This window comes from Ceratotherium simum, chromosome 11, assembly GCF_057802395.1.
Source record: "Ceratotherium simum simum isolate JZ-2026a chromosome 11, ASM5780239v1, whole genome shotgun sequence".
Taxonomy (NCBI): Eukaryota; Metazoa; Chordata; class Mammalia; order Perissodactyla; family Rhinocerotidae; genus Ceratotherium; species Ceratotherium simum.
In genome coordinates this window covers 22325001-22349500 of record NC_141910.1, presented here as the reverse complement: position 1 = coordinate 22349500, position 24500 = coordinate 22325001, and the positions used below count along the sequence as shown (strand labels likewise).

Genomic DNA, 24500 nt, shown 5'->3' with positions numbered 1-24500 from the left:
AGTTAAAGTGTATTTAGCCCAATTAATAAAAGTCCAATTACTAAGACTGTATGAAACACTGAAGATAACACAAGTAAGCACTGGATATTGTGTTATTAAGGGAGGTAAAGGATACGGAATTATGGGTTTGTTGGTAGAAATAGGGTGCTTTGTTCTGTTATAAACAAAAATTTACAAAGAGTAAGGATGCAAGCTACATTCTTTGGAATAATATATTTTTTAAAGTTTTGTTAAAGCTTATTTCACGAAAATGTGGGTAGACATGTTTCTTAAATAGAAAGACTTCTCAATCTATACTTTTCAACTGATTGAATAAAAATATCTAATGTTATGAAAGACACCCTTGGGTGGGTAATGATCCCCGCAGCCACACTGACAGTTTCTCATGTTCGAATTCACCGTCACATATCCATGGCATCATTTTCTGGCTAAAGTAATGTCAGTCGATGACATTTGCGGCAAGTATAAAAAGGACCCCCCATGGCAGCCATTTTTATTTGATTCTTAAGATCCAAAGGCTGCTGAAAGAACAATTGGATAAAGTCGAGGATTGGAGAAGCTTGATTTTCTTGTTCTCCGTGAAATGAAACTCTAGTCTTTTTCTTCCCCTTCTCCTTAAAAGCAAAAGTCTGCTAGGGGGTTGTAGCTGTGTCAAAGCCGCTGGGATGCCACTGCTGATCACTTTAATTACTACGACTAAGGAGGATAAAATTAAAAGTAGCACCATTGAAGCAGTGGAAGAAAGCTTGCCTAGATGTCGGTGAACTGTGAAATATAAAAATTGCATACCAATACATTTTTATGGAAAGGAAACAAGGAATTACATTACTTATTCTTGAAGAGTTTGTCCTTAAATTGTCAAGTTTTACTAGTGCATCTATCTATGGCAGACTGTAAACCATTTCAGAACGATAAGGAAAATAGTAACTTGAAGACATGCCGTGAAAGGGCTAAATATTTTTTCAGTTTATGTCCAAAGTGGTTAGTTCTGATCCATCTTCTATATTTGAATGTTTTAAATTCGTTGTATTGAAATAGAAGCTCTTTGCACCATAACAGGACTTTTGGCTTATCCTGAGGATGTTAGCAAAGAGAAGAGAAAAGCTTAAATGTACTACATTCAGCACTTTTCTGAAGGCTTATAATTTAAGGTCGGGAACCTAAGTTTTAAATGAATATAAGCAAGTTAGTTTCTTTTCACCTCTCTGCATTCAGTAGCACAAAGGGAAATTTAACCTGATTTGTATAGCCCAAGCGTCAGTGAAAAACTGTGTTTTTTAAAAATCACAATAACCGTAGGGCCTCAGAAAAATTCCCTGAACACTAGTTATGTAATACATAGGACCAGTGCTTTGAAATCAGACAGACACTAATTTTAATTCTTACTATGCCATTTACAAGCTGTATGACCTTGGGCAGTGTGTTTAAGTGAGATTCAAATTCTAACCAATCAGAGTGATAGTAGTTACCTCACAGAGTTGTGAGTACTAAACGAGACAACATGTGTGAAAACACTGTGCATGGACACAGAACTAGTATTTACTCAGACATTTGTTGTAACTTGTAAAAGAAAATGGTCGTGGAGAGGGAGGCCTCTCAAAAATACAGCTTCCGTCAGTCCCTCAAAAGAGTACATCCATCTTACAAAAGCTAGATTATCCTACATAACTTGGTCTAACTCTAAATAATACTACATAGAAAAAGGTAAATGTCATCAGGCCCATTCTTAGAAATAAGAAGCCTAACTACTTCAATTTATTTAAGTATATTTAGACTAAGCAGGTAAATGAAAGATACATAGGTTTCCTATGTATTGAATTTGTCAAGTGTACTTTTCTTTTTAATGACAGCAGTCTTCTGAGTTACTTTACCTCTGCATCCCAATGAAAAGATTGCTTTTATTTTTTTCAGCAGACATAGTAAATAGATGATTTATTTGTAGCTATGAGTTTCTGTCTTCTTTTGAATGCAGAATGGTCAAAATAGATAGCAATGACACATTTCTGTACTTGGGTAGGTTTAGGCAAACCATCGTTGTCTGAAATATTCATTATCAATGTATTTGAGCAATTGCGCTGAATGCTATACAAAAACAATAAAATAATCATCATCCGTACTCTCTGGTCATTTTATTCCTTTGACATAAACAGTACTTTTGTGTAAAAGATGCATAGATATTGTTGCTGTCTAATCTTTAAATATTACTGCAAAAGTCAACCTTTAATGGAGCTTATATATAAAAATTAAAATGAAATAATTGTACTTATAATGAATTTGGAAATTAATACTATCAATTAAATTAAAATTGGTTGAATCATCAATTGCTATAATTACAAGCTTTTCCTTCTGCTCTTAACAATTAACTTCTATTTTCTCAGTTGGTTCTTTGTCTTAAGGGAAGTTAATGGATGAGAAAACAAACAACACAGATATGCCATCCCACTGGAGAGCTCTAGGCCCAAGCAAAATTGTTTCTGTGGTGTTAGGACATTAGTAGAAAAGTAAATCAAGGCAATCTGATAGGGAACTAGAATTCTGTCAATCAGGCTCAAGATTTTGTGCTGTGTCCATAAACTTTGTTTACTGTAGGGTTTTATGAGTTGTAACCTGCCCTTGCAGTCTGTTAATGAGGCTAAATCTTGCTACTTGAGAATTGAATTACAGCACACCTCTGGGCTAATGCTTATAAACAGAAGGTCCCATTAGGGCTGCATTCTGATTTGTTCATTTGCATTTTTTTCTATTGTGTAGAGAACAATGACGGGTAAATAGGTACAAACAAACAATTTACATGGAAATTGATAAAGTGTCCCTAATTAGTATTTAGAGTTGGTTTTATTAAGGATTGTCTGCTTTAAATTACACTCTTGGTAAGCTCTCAGAAACATTTGCAGATGGGAGTAGTATTGGGGGATGAGGGAGAGGAGGGGGAGGCAAAGGGGAGGTAGGAGCTTGTGAGAAAAGAATTAGGTTCTCATTTCATATTCAGAAAGGTAGAATCATTTATTTCATTTTGACTTAGTTAAGATGACCCAAGACCACTTCATCTTAGTCTGCATCACCAAATTCCAGCTCTGCAAGAAGTTATTGTTCACGCAGTGAAATTCACTTAAACCTAGTTGCCTGAAGCATGTCAAATAATGGTTTTTATTAGTGGTCTTAACTTTTCTTAAGTTTGAAAGATGAAAGTTTAGTAAAAGCTCAATTTTCCTTAGTTGGTCATGTAATTTGATACTTTTTCTGATGAAGTAGTTCCGTGGTTAAGAGCAAGGGCTCTGTAGTCAAACAGACCTGGGCTGGACTGCTGGCTCTGACATCAGTTCTAGCTGTGTGACCTGCGAACTCTAAACCTAAATACTATTCTCATTGGTAAAAATTGGGCTGTGAAAATTAAATGAGATCACGCATATAAAGCACTTAGTACATAAAAGCTGAGGAAATATGAGCAACCATCACCAAAATCACCATTATCAAGCCTGCATTTTCTCTTTTTCCTAGTATATTTTCCACATTCAGAAATATTAATCATGAACTGAGGATTTTTGTATATTATTCTTGCATCTTTAGTCTCACCCTGCCCAGTGCTTACTACTCCTCTAACCACAAATAAGCTTGTGTCTCTAAATACCAAGAAAATTTCCCTTGAATGTTAGATCTCTCCTTTTTTTTTGCCCCTACCACAACCACCACCCACCCCAGGAAGCCTACCTTCTCATCTCTTTCCTTCCTTCCCCCAAGAGTCTCTTTTTTTAAATAAATTTATTACAAGAGTAGTACATGTGGATTATAGAAAATCAGAAAATAAAGACAAACAAAAGTAAGAAAACAAAAATATCACATTTCCACACCCAGATGTCAACATCATGACAACTTTGTGAATACCATTCCAAGTCTTTTTCTATACATATGTTTATTTGTATGTTTATTTTGCCAAAATGATAAAATGAGGGTTACTACTGTATAAACTATTTTTTTCAGTCAAGTTGCACTTCCTCTCATTTAATACTATGATTGTATTCCGATTTCTCTAATTACATTCAACAATGTCCTTTACAGCTGTTTGTCCAAACCAGTATCTAACCCAGGACTATACATTGCATCTGGTTAAGTCCCTTTTGTTGGTGGTGATGGTGATTGGTTAGTTGTTTTCTTGTTGTGTGTTTGTTTTCATAACTCTCTCATGTTAAAATGACGAGGTTGGTTGTCCTGAATATCTTGCCTTCTGGATTCGTTTGGTTACTTCCTTGCTATGTCATTTATCATGTTTCTCTCTCCCTTGTATTTATAATAAACTGGAAATAATATCTAAAGGCTTAGTGGATTCACTTTAAACATTTGGACTAGAATATTATAGGTGGTGTGCACTTCATGTGCTTCACATCAAAAAACATATGACATATGATTGACCCAACCTTAGTGATGCTAAGATATGACCATAGGTTAGTGGTCCCTAATGGAGAGATCCATTTATAATTAGATTTTCCCCTTGCAACTAGGAAATAATCTGTGTGATAATACTAAATCGTGTGTCTCCATTACCATGGCTGTGTAGCAAACTACCCCAAACTTAGTGGTGTAAAATAGTTTTATGCTCACAAATTCTGTGGGTCAGGAGTTCAGGCAGGGCACAGAGGAGATGCTTTGTCTCTGTTCCACATTGTCTGGGGCCTCAGTTGGGGAGACTTGAACAGTTGAGGATGACTCAAAATGGCTAAAAGCTGAGATCATCTGAAGGCCTCTTCATTCACATTTCTGGCACTTGGGCCAGGAAGACTCAAAGCTGAAGTTGGCTGGGACTGTGGACTGGAGCACCTACATGTAGTTTGGGATTCTTAAAGCATGACAGCTGGGTTCCCAGACAGTACAAAATTCAAGAATTTCAAGTGAACTGGGCAAAGGGGGCCTTTCCTACCCAGCCTTAGAAATCACCTGCGACACTTCTATATTCTGTTGACTATATACAAGTCACTAAAGCTGGCCCAGATTCAGGGGGAGAGGAATTAAACTCTACCTCTTGATGAGGGAGTGGCAAGGTCACATTGCAGAGAGCATGTGAGATGAGAAATACTGTTGCAGCCATTTTTGGAAAACACAGTCTGCCAGAGCATAATATGAATATCCAGTTCCCCATCATTTACCTGAGAGCTTTAATAACAGTTGGTAATCTTTGCCAGAATCAGTCATTCTTTTATGAATGGCAAAGTTATGTTTTTATAAGTTTACCTTTTTAAAATAATAATTATAGCTGGCATTATTTTATAAACTAGAGCTGTCTCTCATTAACTGGGACTATTCAGTTACCCTAAAATTCAGTTCCCACTGGAAAGATAATTGCTTGATTCTTTTCCTCTAATTTCTAATTTTAAGGAATTATTTTAAAAACTGCCTCAAGGGGCCAGCCCGGTGGTGCAAGTGGTTAAGTGCGCACGCTTCTCTGCTGGCAGCCCGGGGTTCGCTGGTTCGGATCCCGGGCACACACCGACGCACTGCTTGTCAAAGCCATACTGTGGCGGCATCCCATATAAAGTGGAGGAAGGTGGGCATGGATGTTAGCCCAGGGCCAGTCTTCCTCAGCAAAAAGAGGGGTTTTGGCAGATGTTAGCTCAGGGCCGATCTTCCTCACAAAAAAAAAAAAAAAACTGCCTCAAATGAGTTTATATATCCTTCTGAGAAACTTTTCAAATATCATAATGAATTGATGAATTTTCATTGATTCAGTGTGTGATTTCATTGATTCAATTCATTGCAGTCATTGTTCTTTTGATACTGAAATTGTTTCAGTTTGTCCACTGGGAGCTTCAAGCTTGTCTCTGGGTTCATTTGATACCCCTATTAATCTATCTCCATTAATTTTGACAGTTCTCCTTTCTAGCCATCTCAAAATTTGTGAAAGAATTGCGTAGGCTTGAGCTCTACCAGTCTGGTCTACCCTCGTCCCTAATGATACTGTCTAGCAAGTTGGATTGCCCTTTTTTAATGTTTAGACTCATTAACCTCTAATATCTACTGCAGTTGATTACTGTTCATGAAAGCCTCTTCTACTTTGATTCTCGGGGTATATCAGTGTTCTAGTTCTCCTCCTCCTCTTTCTGTGTTTCCTTTGTCTCCTCATATCTAAATATAGATGTTTTCCATGTTTTAGTCAGTAGCCCTCCTTTTTCTCTATAGTACCTCTTTGGGTGCTTTCATACATCCCTGTAACTTCAGCCATCAGCTCTGTAGTCATAGTTTGACTTCACTTCCTAGCATCAACATCACTTCCCAACTACCTACTAATATCTTTACTCAGATGTCCCGCCAGCCTCTCAAACACAGTCTGCCTTACCCCAAACTTCCTCTCTTTCCCTTCTTATAGTTCCTCTTAGCTTTTCTATTTCTATTTTTAGTGCCACAATTCCACTAGTTGCCCAAGTTTAAAACTTCTGAGTCAGATTTTTCTTCCTTCCACATCTAATCGGTTACCAAGAGTTGGTACCTGTATATTTACAGGTAACTAATATATTTCTTACACTTGTCTCTTTCCATTCCCATTGCCATCCTAGTTCTGGATCTCATTACAGCTTCCTTGGACTATTTTAAGAGCCTCCTAACTAGTCTCTTTCTATCCTTCTACGCCAACCTATCTTATACACTGTTGTCAGATTAATCTTTCTCAAATACACCTCTGATTGGTCATTCCCCTAGACCAAAAAACAAACAAACAAACATAAAAACAAACCTTTAGTTGGCCCTCACTGTCTTTAGAATAAAAATAAAGTACTTCAACCTGTTGGACAGGGCCTCTACAGTCTATCTACCCAGCCTTATTTTTCTTTCCTTGTCTTTCTGTTGTTATTTTTGCCTTATGCTCAGGAAAACTAGCCTATGTACTTTTCCCCCAATACACTTTCTTACCTCTATGTCTGTGTATTTTTTCTACCTTCTGGTCTCTCCTACACTGACTCACCTCACTACTGACTCCCATTTCTACTCGTTCCAAATCCGGCTCATTCTGTAGGCCCAACTCAAAAACCATGATACCATGATGCCTTCTGTTTGTCCCACAGCCAAAAATGTTCTTTCTTTGTTCTGAATCTTGCTGCATTTCCAGCAGACCTCCTTGTTGTGGCTGTTTTATCATTCCTGCTGTATTATAAGCTTTTGAGGGTATAAATTATAAGTTTTCATGCTTGAAATTTCTGTAGCAAGTACCACGATATGTACTAGGGACTAGAGATACAAAGATAAATCAGATATAGCTCCTGCCTTCAAGTAGCTCAGTTCTAGTGAGAGGGAAGCATTTGTGCAGAATTATAGTGTAACTTGACAAGTATTATTTTAAAAAGTAATAATAGGGCCGGCCCTGTGGCTTGGTGGTTAAGTGCACGCGCTCCGATGCTGGTGGCCCGGGTTCGGATCCCGGGCGCGCACCGAGGCACCACTTCTCCGTCCATCCTGAGGCCGAGTCCCACATACAGCAACTAGAAGGATGTGCAGCTATGACATACAACTATCTACTGGGGCTTTGGGGGGAAAAAATAAATAAATAAAATCTTTAAAAAGTAATAATACACACACACACAATTCTATAGTAACATAGAGGAAGGAAAACTTTATTCCATCAGTGGGGAGGAGAAAAGAATAGTCAGGGGAAGTTTAGTGCATTTAAACTGAATCTTGAAGAATGAGTAGAAGTTAAATAAGATGAGAGAAGAACATTCTAGGAAGAGGAAATAACATATTCAAATCCAAGGGTACATGAAACTACATGATACAAGCAATTCTGTATAAATAGATGTGAGGTTTTATGGAGGTTGGGAGAGGTTAAGAGAAGATAACACTGCAAAGATATGTTGGAGCCAGATTGTTTTAGGCTTTGTTTGGTCATAATAATGCCTTATTTTATATACTTTCCAGTTTACAAAGCAATTTCACATTGATTATTTGCGATTCATAATAACCCTTTTTAGTAGGCAAAAACTATTTTAGTTATTAGTTCTCTGTAGTTTTTAGTTATTTTAAATATCAAAAACCACATTAGATTTTACTTTTTGTTCTCAGTCTGCATCTGGGGGGAGAGGGAGTAGAAATGGGGATAGTCCAACAGTTACTCAATTCTGATTTAAAAACTACCAGCAACAATAACTGTGTAACTAATGTACTATCCCCATTCTGACTCCAGCCTCCTAAAAATACTAATTCCTATATTTGATCAACGTGGTGTAGTGGCATTTTCTGCTGTCAGAGATGACTTTTAGCCAGTGCTCTATGCCTTTATTACAAAATTACAAGTTAAATTTTATTCTTAAATAATATTGTATTAATTGGAATTCTATGTTCAGTATTGTGACTTTTTTCTATTAGCCTGATTATTTTATTAATAATAATACCTGCTATTATCTCAGTAATGTATATTGCCGAACATATTTAAAGGCTAGTTTGAATTTTTAACAGACATTTTAATACAATAATTTGTAAATGTTTTTTAAAAATCTGATTCTAGGATGTCTTTTAAAAATGGCGTGACATCCAACTGATACAGAGCATCCTATTTATAATGTGGGCCAAGCACCATGCTGTAAACCAGTTACTATCATGATGATCAGATTGAAAATGAAATTGCATTTCTGTCAATTACTGAGTTGGCAACTGTTCAATATATCTTAGCAGCAAGATGAAGAGCGACGTCGGCAGCTGAGAGAGAGAGCTCGTCAACTAATAGCAGAAGCTCGATCTGGAGTGAAGATGTCAGAACTTCCCAGCTATGGCGAAATGGCTGCAGCAAAGTTGAAAGAAAGGTCAAAGGCATCTGGAGGTGAGTTAAAGAATCTTGTATCATATTCTACAGACAACTCAGAAATCTGCAGTGGACCTTTTGGGGCTTTTTATTCTTACTTCAAAATATTTTATCAAATATATAAAGTTTCTAACTTATTGATATGTTGCAAAAAACATAAAGGAAGCATAGTAAATCACAAGATAACTATTGCTGTTTTCCAAATCAACTTTTTGGTATAATTTTTAACAACTCAAGAAGTACTTTCTTAGGATATGATTTAAGAGAAAACTCATACAGACCTTGGTTTGTGATTCCGCATGATGCCTCATTAATTGTATTAGGATTGAGTAAAATGCAATCAAGTCCTCAACATCTAGATCACAAGACTTGTTTGTGGTGAGCTTTCGCATGAAAGATTTTCACTTTGAACTAGATCTTTAGAAAGTAGCTTTAACAATGTTCTGGTATTATTGCCTGACATGTAAGAATTTTAAATAAGTCCGATATCCATTTTTTTTAGTCTCCTTATTCTAAGAGGGTCTTCTTCAATATCTGCAGAAATTATTCTAAGCTTGATGTTGGGACAAGGACTATATATATAATTAAAGAGAATTTTAATTTTGCCTCTCAGTGCTCAATTTGGGCATCTTTAATTTGGAACTCTTTACATTTTTATTTAAGAGAAGTATATTCAAGAGACCTGTGGGTTTTTTTTTTTTTATTTCAAAGCTGTACAACCTATTTATCTACTAAAACATGCCAAGTACTTGTCCTGAGTTAATCTTAGAATGCTAAAATCACTCTGAAGAGTAGGCAAGTGACAACTCAAGTAAGACCTTAGAGAACTGAAACAAAGGTAGGCTATTTGTAGGTCAATGTTAAGTTTCTTCAAAACTTCAGTAAACTGAAACTTACTGTTGTTGTTTCTAATTGATTCCCTATATTGAAAGCTTACTGTTGTAGAGAATTCCAACTAACGCCTATAGCATATAACCTTCCATCTCATAAATTTGAATGCTGCTTTCCCAAACAGCTGTGTATCTATCCCTCTGGTCTTCTCAGAATGTTTATATCTTAGTTAAATCCTTCATCTTACCTTTTCAACTCTTATCATTCAGAAGTTTTATTGCAATTTCTACACTCTCTACTATATAGTAATATTGGTAACTGCTCACAGCTACATTTATATAGCTATGATAATTTACTTTCATCTATTATTAATAACAAGATGTTTCTTTGATATCATAAAAATTCCAGATGTTCCAAGTAAGCCTTAAAAATCTTTGCCTCATTATATCTCTGAATGATAGGAAAAAACCCTCAGATTCTTGACCCTCCAGATAGACTGTCCTAAAGCTACTAATGCTACTTTCCTATGGCATCATAAACCCATAGGAGAACAGTAATAATGGGATAAAGAGGCAAGCAGCATCTCTTTTAATTTTTTTTCCCTGGTGGTGAGCAGATGATAATGCTAAATGAGTTATAACTCTGAAAAGGCTAAGAATTAAAAATTTTTGATTAATGGTATGGGATAGGGCAGTTATGTAATTGGTCTTATCTCTATAATCCAACCCCAGTTGAGGCTAAGCCAGGACTAGACTAGGTAGAGAGACTTCATCAGTGCTACAACCCAAAGAATGAGTATCTTCCATGCTTGGTAACTAGGGAAAGTGAAGACCTGATTCTGATGTCATTTAACAATCAACAAAGCAAATAAAGAAAAATGAGAGGGGCCGGCCCCATGGCGTAGGAGTTAAGTGTGCGCGCTCCGCTGCTGGCGGCCGGGTTCGGATCCCAGGCATGCACTGAGGCACCACTTGTCAGGCCACACTGTGGCGGCGTCCCATATAAAGTGGAGGAAGATAGGCACAGATGTTAGCCCAGGGCCAGTCTTCCTCAGCAAAAAGAGGAGGATTGGCATGGATGTTAGCTCAGGGCTGATCTTCCTCACAAAAAAAAAAAAAAAAAGAACAAATGAGGATTGGATCTGCGGAGCTAGCAAAGAAATATAGATTAGAACAGGGTGAAATGAAGCTGGGACAAGGTTCAACAGATGACTTATGAGAACCTGCTGAAGATTCTAGACTCTGTACCCTAAGGAGACCAAAGCAACCAGGGCCCATTTCTCCCGTAGGACACACCATACCTTGGATTTTGGAAGCCACCACGTATGAGATGGTAGGCTCTTAATCAGAGCTAAGGTTGACCTACAACAAGTGGAGCAGGCCTATTCCCTGACCTTAGGAGTAGATATTGGCCTGTCTTCATAAAGGTATATGGATCATACCAGGTCTTTTCTGGCCTCAGGTCTAAGCTGAAGCTATTGAGGCTGGGAATAGGGGAAAAGACCTTTAGGGACAAGGGAGAGGGTAAGATTCCTGCCTGAAATTCAACCGTTCATACATATGCATTTATCTGTTGAGCGGTGCCAGCCACTGTGCTAAGCCAGGATTCAGCAAACTTCCTGGAAAGGGCCAGATTAAATATTTTAGGCTTTGCAGGCCATATGGTCTCTGTCTTAACTACTCAACTCTGCCCTTGTAGCCTGAAAGCAGCCTTGAACAATGTGTAAATTAATGGGCATGCCTATTATTTACCCCAAAAAGGTAGTGGGCTAGATTTTGCCCCCATGCTATAGTTTGCTGACCCTTGCATAGCAAATTAGAAATTCACATGAGTTCACAAGAGTCTAATTCCTAAGTGAAAATGACCTTATGAGGTTGATAAGTCAGGGGAAAGAATTAACAAATTAGTGTCTATTCTTCCAATGCGTAGTGGGAATCATCAAGTCTGAATAAGGATTAGCGTGAAAGGAGGAGAGAGAAATGAGTAGAGACCAGCCTAGATGGAGGACTAGGGTAGGAAGATTTTGGAAGCAGTGGTCCAGAGTGGCAAAGAAGAGCTGAAATAGTAAGGTGGAAGCACAGCCTGGGGAATGTGTTGAACATGATCATTACTCAGACTCATTGCCTGAACCTACTTGGAAAGCTTGCTTTTTTCTATTCTGAAGCAGCAAACAGGCTCAGTGAGGAAAGGAAACTTAATAAATTTGAGGTGAGGTGTCTTCAGCTTCATGGTGTCCAACAGAAGATATATTCAAGATATTTTAGGTTATGTAGAGCCATGTGTTCAAGCAACCCACTGGCATCCTATTGCAACCAGAAATAGCCTAATTCTTGTGAAATAACAGAATCGCCCCTGGCCAAGGAGCTACAGCCTAGCTTTTACTTGTCTGTCTTTGACACAATTTTAGGGCTTACGAGAGAATCAGGTGATAGTGTGGTGTACTACACATGTTTTTTCAATTTCTGCATCACTTGTGGTTGTAGACCTATAACGGCGTCATCTTAAAATCCCCATTCTACATAACAAACTTGTGGGTTCATTTTATTGTATTGATCTTACTTGGCAAGGTGCAGGTGTTTGGGGGCAAAGTTTGGTATTTTCATTTTTAGTTGTACGGTATTGTGGTCAGGGAAATGGCCTGAATTTCTGCTTTGGGAATTAATAAGTTTTTATTTTGGCCAAATAAATGTTAAATTTTTGTTAATGGTCCATGGGCACTTGCAAAGAAGGTGTCTATCTCGTTTTACGATGATATTATGTTATATCATATATTTCTTATATATGATATATATTTTGTATATATATGTATTTATTCTGTAGCTTCTCACTTTGGTTTGAGCTGGGTTAGGGTCATTTAACTTTTAAACTGACATTTTTGCCTCTTTTCGATTTAGATAAAGTAGTGTAATTTGTTTTTGCATTTCAAATAAATAAAGGAAATGGTTTTTTATTTTGTCCCTGAGAATGTTTGTATGCCTGCATTATCCTTATTTCAGTTATGGCAGATAGATCTGTCTAAATTTGTTGAACCAAAATAAAATCTTATAATTCTTCAGTAATTTTTATTTTCAGCTTCTATTAATAATATATTTGTATTGTGTTTCCTATCTTTTGTTTGACTTCTATAGAATAACTTTAAAAGTTATGAATTTTATAGGGACCTTCAATAAGAATAAAAAATCATGATACAAATGAGAAATTTTTTTCTGAATATATTTTCTGAATATTTTTCAATGATAGCCTCAGTTCCTTTTTTTAAAAGTGCAAGTATTCTTTTTTTACTGTCACCAAATATCCTGGTTTTTCATTCAATTTATTTATAAATGATAAATGATATTAAGACTGGCCTTATGGCTATGCTATTAATCATGCCTTTGGGATCCCCATTTTGCTTATAGTGTTATGCAGAGTTAACTAGAATGCATTGTCTCATTCCTGTGCATATCCAATTTCCTTTTACCTTTTCCTGCATACCTTATACATGCCATACTCGCAAACCAACTTCTATTGTGTAATGGATCTCTAGTTTACTTTCTGCCACACTCACCTACTGGGTTTTCAGTGGTTAGCCATAAAGATAGGTATGTGTGTGTATAAATATATCTCACATATGTAATATGCAGTATCTTAAATACACACACACATGCACTTTAGTTCTGCTTGAATGTATTTAGTGTATTTCCACAGGTGTTAAGAAATGTGTAACGTTTACTGTTGAAAAGAATTCAAGGGTTCATCGTAAAACTAAAGTGAGTGAATGGAAAGAAAGTGGAAATCCCTTCTTAAGAAGACCTGAGCCGTATAGGAGATCAATTTTTACTCTTGTCCTTTCAGGTAGCAATTCTTCTGTCTAAGGTTAGCAATTTATATATAAACATTGAGTTAACCCACTCAACATTACTGGTGAGTGGTAATGTAGATAGAGATTTCATTTAGTTGGGAAATAAAATGAATGGCACCTGTATAACATCACACCAGAACCCGGCACTGTATAAGTGAGTGATGAAAGGAGGTACAATTTTCTGCATATCCCGAGAAACTGAAAGTACCCATATCCAATCACGTTTCCAGACTTACCTATTTCTTTTCATAGTAATGCCATCCTTCTTGTCACTCAGGCTAGAGAGTCAATTTTGACATCTGCTTCCCCCTTCCTCTTCTCAGTATCTCTCCCCCAAACACCCAATATCCGGTTGGTTTTCAAATCAGTACCCACTCCCAATTCTTTTGTCCTAGGTTAGGCTCTGTATACTGCTTGCCCTGGGGGTTATAACACTCTCCAACTTGGATTTTCTGCCTCCAGCCTTTCTGTTCTCCAGTCGAACATCTAGGTCAGCAATCTCTCATGAAGGATGATGCATAGTAAACTCCCATGCACAATCCCTAGACCACTTTTTCCTTCACATAGAAAGCATATAAGAATGTAAGCAAGAGTGATATTATAGGAATAATATTGAAGGTACTCTAGTTTATAAAAGACGTAAGCTTCAGTGCGTATATTACTACTAATTGTTTTATACGTATTTCACAACTGATTACAATAAGTCACTTTGGTAGAAAACTGCTTATATAGACTGCTCTTAAATTAAGGAGCACAATGCTGATCATATTAAAGCACTAATGTCTTTCCATTCCTCCTGAGTAAAATTTAAACTTCTCATTCTGCCCTTTAGGGCTCTCTGCAGTTCTATCTTTCAAGTCTTAACCTCCTGTTATTTTCCTTTAAAAGAATGCTTGAGCCAAATAGAACTTTACACCATTCTTTGAACATAACCTACCCTTTCCTGCTTTCGTGCCAGTAATGCCCTCCCCTCAGTTATACCTTTTGAAATCCTGTATATTTCTCAAGACCCAATTTAAAGGCTAGTGCTTCCAAAAAACAATTCCTGGTGGTATTGGCAAAGAGTAATCTTTTCATCTTTTGAATTTGCTCCGTTCTTTATTTTTGCCTCAAAACACTTACCTGTCCTACATAGTATTATAGTCATTTGAATGTAAACCTTTCAGGTGAAATAAGTATCTCATACAACTTGGTATGTCCTCAGCATCTGGCAGTGTTTTATAAATTGCAGATACAGTATACAGTAGAAGTTTCTTGAATAAATGAATGAATGTTGAATTTTGTGCTTTCTCTCTAGATTAATTATGGTCAGTAATAATCAATAGAGGCTGGTTGGTAGCAACCAAGTACTGCACTCTAAAAACTATTGATAGTTCTCTGACAGTACTACGAGGAAGTATTCTGAATACTTATTTAGCACACAGGGAATATTTGTTAATTCATTTATGTTTACTACAAAATTATTTAGAGAAGAATTTTGGAAGATAATGAAGATGAAGATGCTGACTTTCATGAAATTAGTCAAATAGTTGTGCTAAGCACCGTTGATTAGAAAAGGTCTCTCAACTGATTGTACTTAATGTAACTAGTCAAGTGTAATGCCTTAGTGATTTGAAAGCATTTAGCAATGTTTTTCCCCTGGGGGCATTTCTCAGTCTTTTTTTTTCTTTGTTGCATTCTTCTAAATGTCTTACATAGTACATGAGAAGTCTTCTATAAATGTAAACTATTATTATTAATATTAATGCTCATAGTAAATATTAACTCAGGAAGCCCAAAATCAAACACAAAAGTGTACAGGGAAAAGGACAAATATTGAAGGATTAAACCAAAGCTATAGAATTTTGAAATTTCTCAAGTGTAATAACCTTTTGAATACCTCATTATTAACAAAAGTTGCCCCCCAAAAAATAGACTGTAGAGTAGTAGGGGTATTCTTCAACTCCCAGGGCTAGACAGATATTTCTCCAAAAGGTACACTGCCTGTCAATAGCCAGATTTAAAGCTAAACCTCTAATAAGCAAATCAGATGATTGCCATGCCTTTTCAAATGTGTAAAATTCAAAATTTCTTAGCCAATTTTGTCTCTAGGATTTAGAAAGGAAAAAATATATAATAGAAATCTTTAGTATAAAAAAGTGACTCCATTAATTAATTGTGACCTAAAACATTTTACTAAGTGTATAAAAAACAGATTGAGACTTCTTCATTCTCACGTATTTAGTTTTGAATAATAAGAGTTTTTCCCAGCTTTAAGTCTTCCATGAGGTACTGTCTTCATTGTTTCTGAACTTTCTTTTGCATAAAGGTACCGTCTATTCTAGTCTCAGTCTTGTCTCTTAATTTATCCTTAATGCTTTTATGATAATATTTCCTTAATAGCACAAAAGTATTCAAGTCTTCATACCAATGACTTAAATATAGCTACAAACTTATAAAGAATGATTTGTTTCTTTATATGTTTATATCTAGTAAATGATAAAAATGTGAAATTTAGAAATATTATTTGATGACTTTGTTACCAAACCAACTTCATTTTTGTATGCTGTTATTAGAGGTTACTAATAGATTACATTTTAAAATAAAAGGACCCAGTTAGCTCAGTGATTCAGAGACAGTATGTGGCACATTATCAAAACTTTTGCATCTGCTTTGATGGGACAATTCATCTTTGACATATGAATGTAAAATATAAATATTAATCTAATAGTGAAAAAGTGACTTAAAACTTATTTCTTAACTTGCTGATCTGTGTCAGACCTGAATTTTAATAACTATCATTAAAATATTGGTTTTTCTTTTTTTTTCCTGGTTTTTCTTTTTTAGTGGTTTGGACAAATGATTTAAAATAGAAATAATATACTAACATTATTGCTACATGTTCCTACAGATGAAAATGATAATATTCAGATAGATACTAACGAGGAGATTCCTGAAGGCTTTGTTGTAGGAGGTGGAGATGAACTTACTAACTTAGAAAATGACCTTGATACTCCCGGTAATTTTAAATTATAAATATTTTGTGTCCTGCTGCATGGCAAACTTTATCGTTATATTTTTAATGTTATGTCATCAATAATGATAATAAGTTCTTTTTGTGGTTTTATTACATCTTATACCCCCACAATTCATTTAGCTAAATCCACTTTCCATCAATTTTATGTTATTTTGTTTTAGATTTAATGTTAAAATCAGCCATAAAATTGCAATAGCAAATTGTAGTTTGTGTTCTCTTATTACTGAGATTCACTTTTATATTTTATATGAGACAATTTGTAGACCTTCAGTAATTGATTCCCTTCTCAGCCTAAATATTTTGGTGTGGTGTTGTGAGGTATAAACGTAGTACCTGGGCCGGCCCTGTGGCTTAGCGGTTAAGTGCACGTGCTCCGCTACTGACGGCCTGGGTTCAGATCCCGGGCATGCACTGACGCACTGCTTCTCTGGCCATGCTGAGGCCACGTCCCACATACAGCAACTAGAAGTATGTGCAACTATGACATACAACTACTGGGGCTTTGGGGAAAAAAAGGAGGAGGATTGGCAATGGATGTTAGCTCAGAGCCGGTCCTCCTCAACAAAAAAAAAAAAAAAAGAGGAGGATTAGCACGGATGTTAGCTCAGGGCTGATCTTCCTCACACACACAAAAATATATATATATATATGAACATAGTACCTATGGAATACTTCAAATGTAAATCTAAACCGTGGATCAGATTTTCTGGCGTGGTTTAGAATTGATAGTCTTAGTTGTACTATTATTTTTCAAATTTTGTATTTACTTTTACTATTCAGATATTACTACTAATAAATTATCTTAGATTTAATAACTGATTACAATAAGATACTTTGAAAACTGCTTATATAGACTGCTATTAAATTAATCTCGTATCTTATATCAATAAATATTATACCAATAATCATATTGGCAATTGACGTTCTAAGTTATTGTTTAAAATATAAAGATACTTGCTCATGGTTTAATAGATGAATGTTCCATGTGTATTGCCTTTATAAGTCAGCAGCAGGTAGCAATCCAAAGCTTCGTATACCCAAGGGGTTCCATAAATGCTTATTGAATTGAATTCTTATAGCAATAAAAAGTCTTTGGCAATCTCTCTAGACTTAAAGGTAAAGGAGTGAAGTGCCTAATATTTATCTTTTCCTGTAAAAAGCTGAAGGGAGCGAGAGCAGGTATTTTTCTTCCCAGCCCTGGCATGCCTCTGCAATGCTAACCTGCTTTGTTTCTTTCCCTGTTTGAAATCATGCCGTTATTTCTATAAGAAACAATCAACCAGGGCCTTCCTAACTATAGGGAGCACACAAGAAAACCCATGCATTTTTGTCAGTAGCTCCTTCATGGTCTAGTATTAAATTATACTTTTACTAGATAGAAGTCAGTATATTTATAATTGTACAAGTCCAGGCGAATGCTGGTATTTAAGGAAAATTTTTAAATGTTTGACCCCAAATTAGGACTGCCTTTTACTTCTTTTTATTTAAAATACTGTAGAACTTGGGTGAGTTTTATTTTTCTCTTAGAAAAAGATTGTTGTTGCTTACCCATCCTCTCACAACAACCACCACCATGCAAAAGGCTTTATCGGAAACCAATAACATCTTGCTGAGGGCATGCAGAAGTACAGAATTGAAGCCTTAACATTCAAATTATGGAAGTATAAAATCAGTGATAATAGGTGATGCATATTTTCTGATTTTACAGTAGATTATGAAGGTAGGAAAAATTAGCCATTTCTTAGGTAAAGTGAGGAGAATTTTCTAGTTTTAGTTACAGCAACTTTGTGGGATACCTTAAAGGTTGGTTAATATTAGGCCTAACAGGCTTGACTCTTGCCCATTTTAAAAATTCTGTTTCTACTTTATGTATGCCAAAAAAAGAAAATACATCTCAGTTTTTCTGTTTTGGGAGTTGACTAATACATTGTTTACAACTCTCAAGCATGCCAATAAGTGTTAGCATGTGCATAGGACAGACTTTCCAGTTCAGACTATGGTTTATTTCATGGCAATAAGAAATAGGAATGCAAACTGGAATCTGGAAGCACGTAGCATACATTATGATTTTTATCCTTGCTTTATTTTCCCCAAAATTCTTTTTTTTAATATGTATATAAAAGTCATAATGTTTTAATAATAAATTGTTTCATTTTTATCTTGATTTGACCATAGTTCATCAGATATTGTTTAAAAGACAAGCCTGGCAATATAAACTGACCAATTTGCATGAAAGTAATGATAATAGCATTTATTAAGAGTCTTATAATTGGAAAACTTATTAATCTTTATGAAAAATATCATTCACCAAATGGTTGGCATGTTTTTTACAACAATTTTATTAAAGGGTTGCTTTGAGTGAATTTGTTTAAATAGAATTATTTGCTTCTGAACTATTTTATTAAAGATAATGTACTAAAAATAATTTGAAATTGTTTATTTTAAAATTTATAGCCATATTTTATTTATTTTAAATTTCTATCCATATTTAATACATTCCAAAATGTGATCATCTTTATCATATTTCTCCTGTCTCAGTAGAAGGTATTGGTAAATGTATACCCTATTTCAATGTTCGGTACATATGTACACGTAGGAACATTGGATTCTAACAGTGTATACATAACTGTCTGAGATCATGTTAAGAACTTATTTTAATATATGTATAAATTTAATATACTATAAGAATTGAAACTATAAAATAATATAATTTAGAATCAAATGTATCACCTCTTTTGAATATCTACTTTGTGATAGCTTTTTTTATTATATATAACCTATGCTGTTACTTATATAAATATCTATATCAAATACAGGCTTAGGTTTTCAGGTAAGCATAGCTACTATTAACCATAGTATAAGCAAATGGTCTTTAGGTATGTTGACTGTATTCTTTTTTTTTTATTTTTTGTGAGGAAGATCAGCCCTGAGCTAACATCCATGCCAGTCCTCCTCTTTTTGCTGAGGAAGACCGGCCCTGAGCTAACATCTATTGCTAATCCTCCTCCTTTTTTTTTTTTTTTCCCTTTTTCTCCCCAAAGCCCCAGTAGATAGTTGTATGTCATAGTTGCACATCCTTCCAGTTGCTGTATGTGGGACGCTGCATCAGCATGGCCGGACAAGTGGTGCGTCGGTGCGCGCCCAGAATCCGAACCGGGGCCGCCAGTAGCGCAGCGCGCACACTCAACCGCTAAGCCACGGGGCCAGCCCCTGACTGTATTCTTTAAGGGGACTGATTTTGGGGGAAAATACATATAGATAGATATATAGACAGATATATATAGACAGATATACATATATATACAAAGAGTGTATACTAAGAGACTAGATCTTAATTGTTCCCACCACAAAAAAGAAATTATAATTATGTGATGTGATAGAGGTGTTAACTAATGCTACAGTGGTAATCATATTGCCATATATAAATGTATCAAATCAACTCATTGTACACCTTAAACTTATACAATGTTATATATCAGTTGTATCTCAACTTAAAAAGAAAGAATATAGTCAACATACCTAAAGACTACTCTGTTATACTATAGTTATATAGTATGTCATATAGTTTATATATAGAGAAAGTTCTACATATGTTTGGCCTGGTATGTTATTTCATAACCCTAATGTCCTTTTCTTTTTTAATATTTTTATGATGTCCCCTAAATTGATATTTTACACATCTAAATGCATCTTACTCAGTTATTCATAGTATTTGCATATTTAACAGAACAAAACACTAAGTTCGTGGACTTGAAGCTGAAGAAGCTCCTAGAAGCTCAGCCACAGGTGGCAAATTCACTCTCCAGTGCTGCTCAGAAAGCTATAACTGAGAGCTCAGAGCAAGACAGTAAGGTAAATCTTACTTGTTTAAAATATTGATTGGGTATCTGTGTGTTCTGGTTTCCACTGGCACTTTATAATCCACTTACCAAATTCTTAACATTAAGATTAAGACATGAAATTTTTAAGTAGGCAATGAATTAAATATCAATATGGTAACCAGTATTCACATACTGCTTTTCAGAGAAACTACTACTTTAAATTGATATGTTGGTAAAAGTGGAAACTATTTTTGATTTCTATATGTATTTATATTTTGCTAAGAAGAATATTGGTAAAAGAATTCAAGCATATTTTTCTGTCATCCTCAACCTTTGACTTGTTTAGATGAACTAGAATTAATTTTAATTAATACCTAAAAATGGTATGTGATTGAATATAAATTTTTACACTAACTTGCATGTATTTTGTGCCAATATGAATCTTGTGTAGGATTTTAACCAAAATGCCACATTATAAGATGATGATGATGATGATGATGATGATGATTTGGACTATTTGTGTTATCCCCACTCTAGCCTTCCCCCCTTTTCCTTGCACTGTATCATTAATATTTCTCTAACTTTAGGGCACATCTAGTCTTTTATAAATTTTCACCCACCTGCAGACTATTGGGACTGCCCTGCTGACTGAAAGGATTTCCTTCCCCTGACACAGAGATGCTTTGAAGTCTCAAAACAATGACTTTCATTGCTTTTCCCTTATACTGTCGGTTTCTATAAATTGGTGATGAAAGTGTGTGGCAGCACCAGAGGACTTTTGGTCTCTATCTTTGAACAAAAGGAAGCCTGGATCAGGTCTGATTTTTTGCGTTCAATTTAGCTTTCTGCAGTGGATTTAATGCAGAATGAAGCTGACCTAAGAATAATACAATGGATTGAAAAGGCTAACTGAATTAGTGGGTTTAGAGGAATACATTTGTAAAGTGGCAGAAGTCCCTAGTCATAAAAAGGTTTCTTAAGATAGGATTTGCTGGCTAATCGCACTGATATTTTAGCATGTTGCCAGGTCTCAAAAAATTTAGCTGTGTTTGTTTATTTTGGTAAAGACGAGTTTTAGACTATTGGGCAGTTATTATGATAACAGTAGAATACACACTTTTCTTAAACACACAAATAAATAAAAGCCAAAATTGTTTCTATCCTACCTACATAGCTAGCATATTATAAGCATGATATTAATAATAAATATATAACTTTTTAAAAAGTAAAATAGAGATATTTTCATTCTTAAGATTGAAATATCTAAATAGATGAAATTGGTTTTGCTTTCCAAAAAGCTCTTATGTAGTAATTTTTAGAGTTATTCCAACAAAAGGTGTGCTTCAAACAGCTTGTCTTTGTATAGATCTTTTTAGTTAAGATTTTTTAAATGGTGCTTATGAAGAACATATAGTGTCCATCTGTTCTCCTGAAGCTTTCAGCATTGATCTGGGGTTTATTTTTTTTAATAAAATCCAGTTTACACGTTTATAAATGAGGCATTCTGTGTTTGTGGAAAAGGATAAACTGTTACCTTCCCTTGAGGGTTCTGTATCCCAGGCCTCCTTGAGGCTAGAGAATAGGCCATTGGAGGACTCCCTCATTACTGATTGTCTCAATGCAGAGGAAGGGCAAAGTCTTGGTAGCTTTTGATAACCAGTTTCAGCATTCAGCAGGCTTAGCTATTAGTCATGCATCTTAGCCTTTCCCTATTTACTTTCAAAACACTTAATAAAAATAATAAAAGATTAGGTATAAAATGAAATATTTGTTTGGTACACAGCACCTCGGTATCTGCAGCTTCCACACACTGCAGTGGTTCAGTCTTCTGGGATATTTCTTGTTGATAGAACCATTTGAATTTGTTACCAGTATTAACATAGGAAGCTCTGGAAAAGATAATTGTAGTTTCCTTAGCTGTAAAGGGCTTACTTACAAATCTGGCTTTGGAAAGTTATAGCTGATGAAATGCAGTTCAGTAGGGTAGTGTTATAATCCTACCTATTAGCCTCCATCCAGCATTAGTGGTTTATCTCAATGGGCATAAAATTAGAAACTAGTTCTTGTATACAAGTCTGTGGGACTTTACAAACCGATGGGGCAGAGTCGTGGGGGTAACAGACAGCAGCAACATGGGTTTTAAATGATACATATCATCATCGGGAGAAGACACAGGGAGATGAATCAAAGGTATCAAGAGTGATCCTCCATTTAAACCACGTCTCCCAAAGTTTTTGGTTACAGGCAACAAAACTTGCAGTTGAGCTATTTAGAGCTCTTTAAAGTCCTTTTTCCATCAAAAAGTTTCTGAATTGATATTATCTTAAATCAGTAAAAGTTGTTTTATTAATGTGTGATTTCCTGTTTATAAGATCAGGACTCTCTTACCATGTTGGTTTTACTTTTAGAATGGCACAGATGATCTCCGAACTGAGCGATTACAAAAGGCAGCAGAACGATTTAGAAATCCTGTTGTGTTCAGCAAAGATTCTACAGTGAGAAAAACTCAACTTCAGTCTTTCAGTCAATATGTTGAGAATAGACCAGGTAGGACCACTTTTTATAATGTTTTCCCGTCTTATAATTTAATATTATTTAGCTATATATATTAAAAAGCTGATAATGTAAATTCACATTTCAATACACAAATATCAAGCTTTATAATAATTTTACATGTCTTTCCCTTTTTTTTAAGAGATGAAAAGGCAGAGATCAATACAGGAAGATACAAAGAAAGGAAATGAGGAGAAGGCAGCGATAACTGAAACTCAGAGGAAGCCATCAGAAGATGAAGTGCTTAATGTATATTAATTTTTTGTGTGGTTTCATGATTGCTGATAATTCCAAACTGTATGTGGAAATAGTGCCTTTATTTGTTAAAATGAGATGTTAGGTTTTTTAAGATGTCAATCTCCAGTGCATTCAAAGCAGAGTGAGAGGGGTGCACTGTTGAATTAGTCTGCAGTGTGGTGATAATTGTCAGATAAAAAAAATGAATTTTTCAGAGTTCCACAGCCCCAGCTTCCTTGAGACATTTCCATCAGGGCACTTCCCATAAAGAGATTCCAGTATTGATCTACTGGGAGGATTTTAATTATTACAATAGCAGATACCGCAGAGCTGCAGTTAGAGGGAAGAGTCACATGAGACCTGCTAGAATTTCTCAGCCAACCCATTTTGTTGGCTTGGGTTAATGGGTGTTCAACCTTTCCATTATCCAGATCAGCCGTGAATTACTAGCTGAATGATGTTTGCATTAATATAATATATATGGTAATTTCTTCACTTAATTAACGGGGAGGTTCAGCTCAGTAGGGGTATGGGCTGATCATGTGTAAAATTGATTTGTGAGGGAAATATTTGATAGACCGCAGGGAAAAAGCTGCTTTTGATGGACAGCTGTGGGACAGAAGCAGCAACAACAAGTTTTAACTTGAATTTTTGTCTGGAAGCATAGCTGTCTTTAATGGTGCTACTTTTTTATTATCTACAGTGGTGTGTAAATATTTTCATTGTTTTTACTGAAAATAGTCTTTGTTGGATTTTAAAATCCTTTTAAGTGCACTCATAGTTACAAACTACATTTTAGAGTCCTAAAAACTTGTCATTTTTAAGTTGTTCTCATTTTTAAATTGTTGTACTAAGACATTTCCAGGTCTTACTGCATAGAATAGCTCATTGGTGTATCCTCATGAAATATTTAGTATAATTTATAAGTTACAGAATACTTGATTTCTTCTCACTAAAGAAATCTGATTGTAAACTTTGTTACTATTTTTAACTGAACCAATCAGTAAAAGCAATGAAGTTTATGTGTTGCTTATCACTTCTGCGTTCTTACATCTTTATTACTCATATTGTCTTTGCAAACTGCGATGTTTGTTTTGTCCCCCTAGATGGGAATGAAAAAAGAAAAGTCCTTTTTGAAAATGCTTTGCTGTCTGGCAGATAGATACAAAAAGCTTCACCAGATTATTCCAGATTTAAAGTTACCATTAGCATTTTTTCTGTTGAAATTTTTCCATTATATTTCATGTTGAGATGGGAGTATATCCATTTTGTATGAATCTTTAAAAAATACAGTGACTTATTTGATCAAACTATCCTGTTATCAGTTTTATGATTTCTTAAAATATTTCAACTTTGTCAATTATCATAATCAATTTAACAATAAGCTGGTATAAATTGAGTTCACGTGTAAGTGCAAATTATTTA

At 35.3% G+C, this 24500-nt stretch overlaps 1 protein-coding gene across 5 annotated transcripts in view; it reads left to right on the top strand.

Moving 5' to 3' along the window:
* Positions 1 to 24500, top strand: part of EHBP1 (EH domain binding protein 1) — a 345468-nt gene that overhangs the window by 275218 nt on the left and 45750 nt on the right. For 2 of the 5 annotated variants that reach the window (XM_014791477.2, XM_087436680.1), the window contains exons 15-19: positions 8647 to 8794; positions 16339 to 16446; positions 20192 to 20316; positions 22694 to 22832; positions 22981 to 23087. In XM_014791477.2, the coding sequence (XP_014646963.1) occupies positions 8647 to 8794; positions 16339 to 16446; positions 20192 to 20316; positions 22694 to 22832; positions 22981 to 23087 (627 nt within the window). The remainder of the gene's footprint in view (positions 1 to 8646; positions 8795 to 16338; positions 16447 to 20191; positions 20317 to 22693; positions 22833 to 22980; positions 23088 to 24500) is intronic. The other 3 variants (XM_087436678.1, XM_087436679.1, XM_004435637.2) reach the window with 3 other exon arrangements.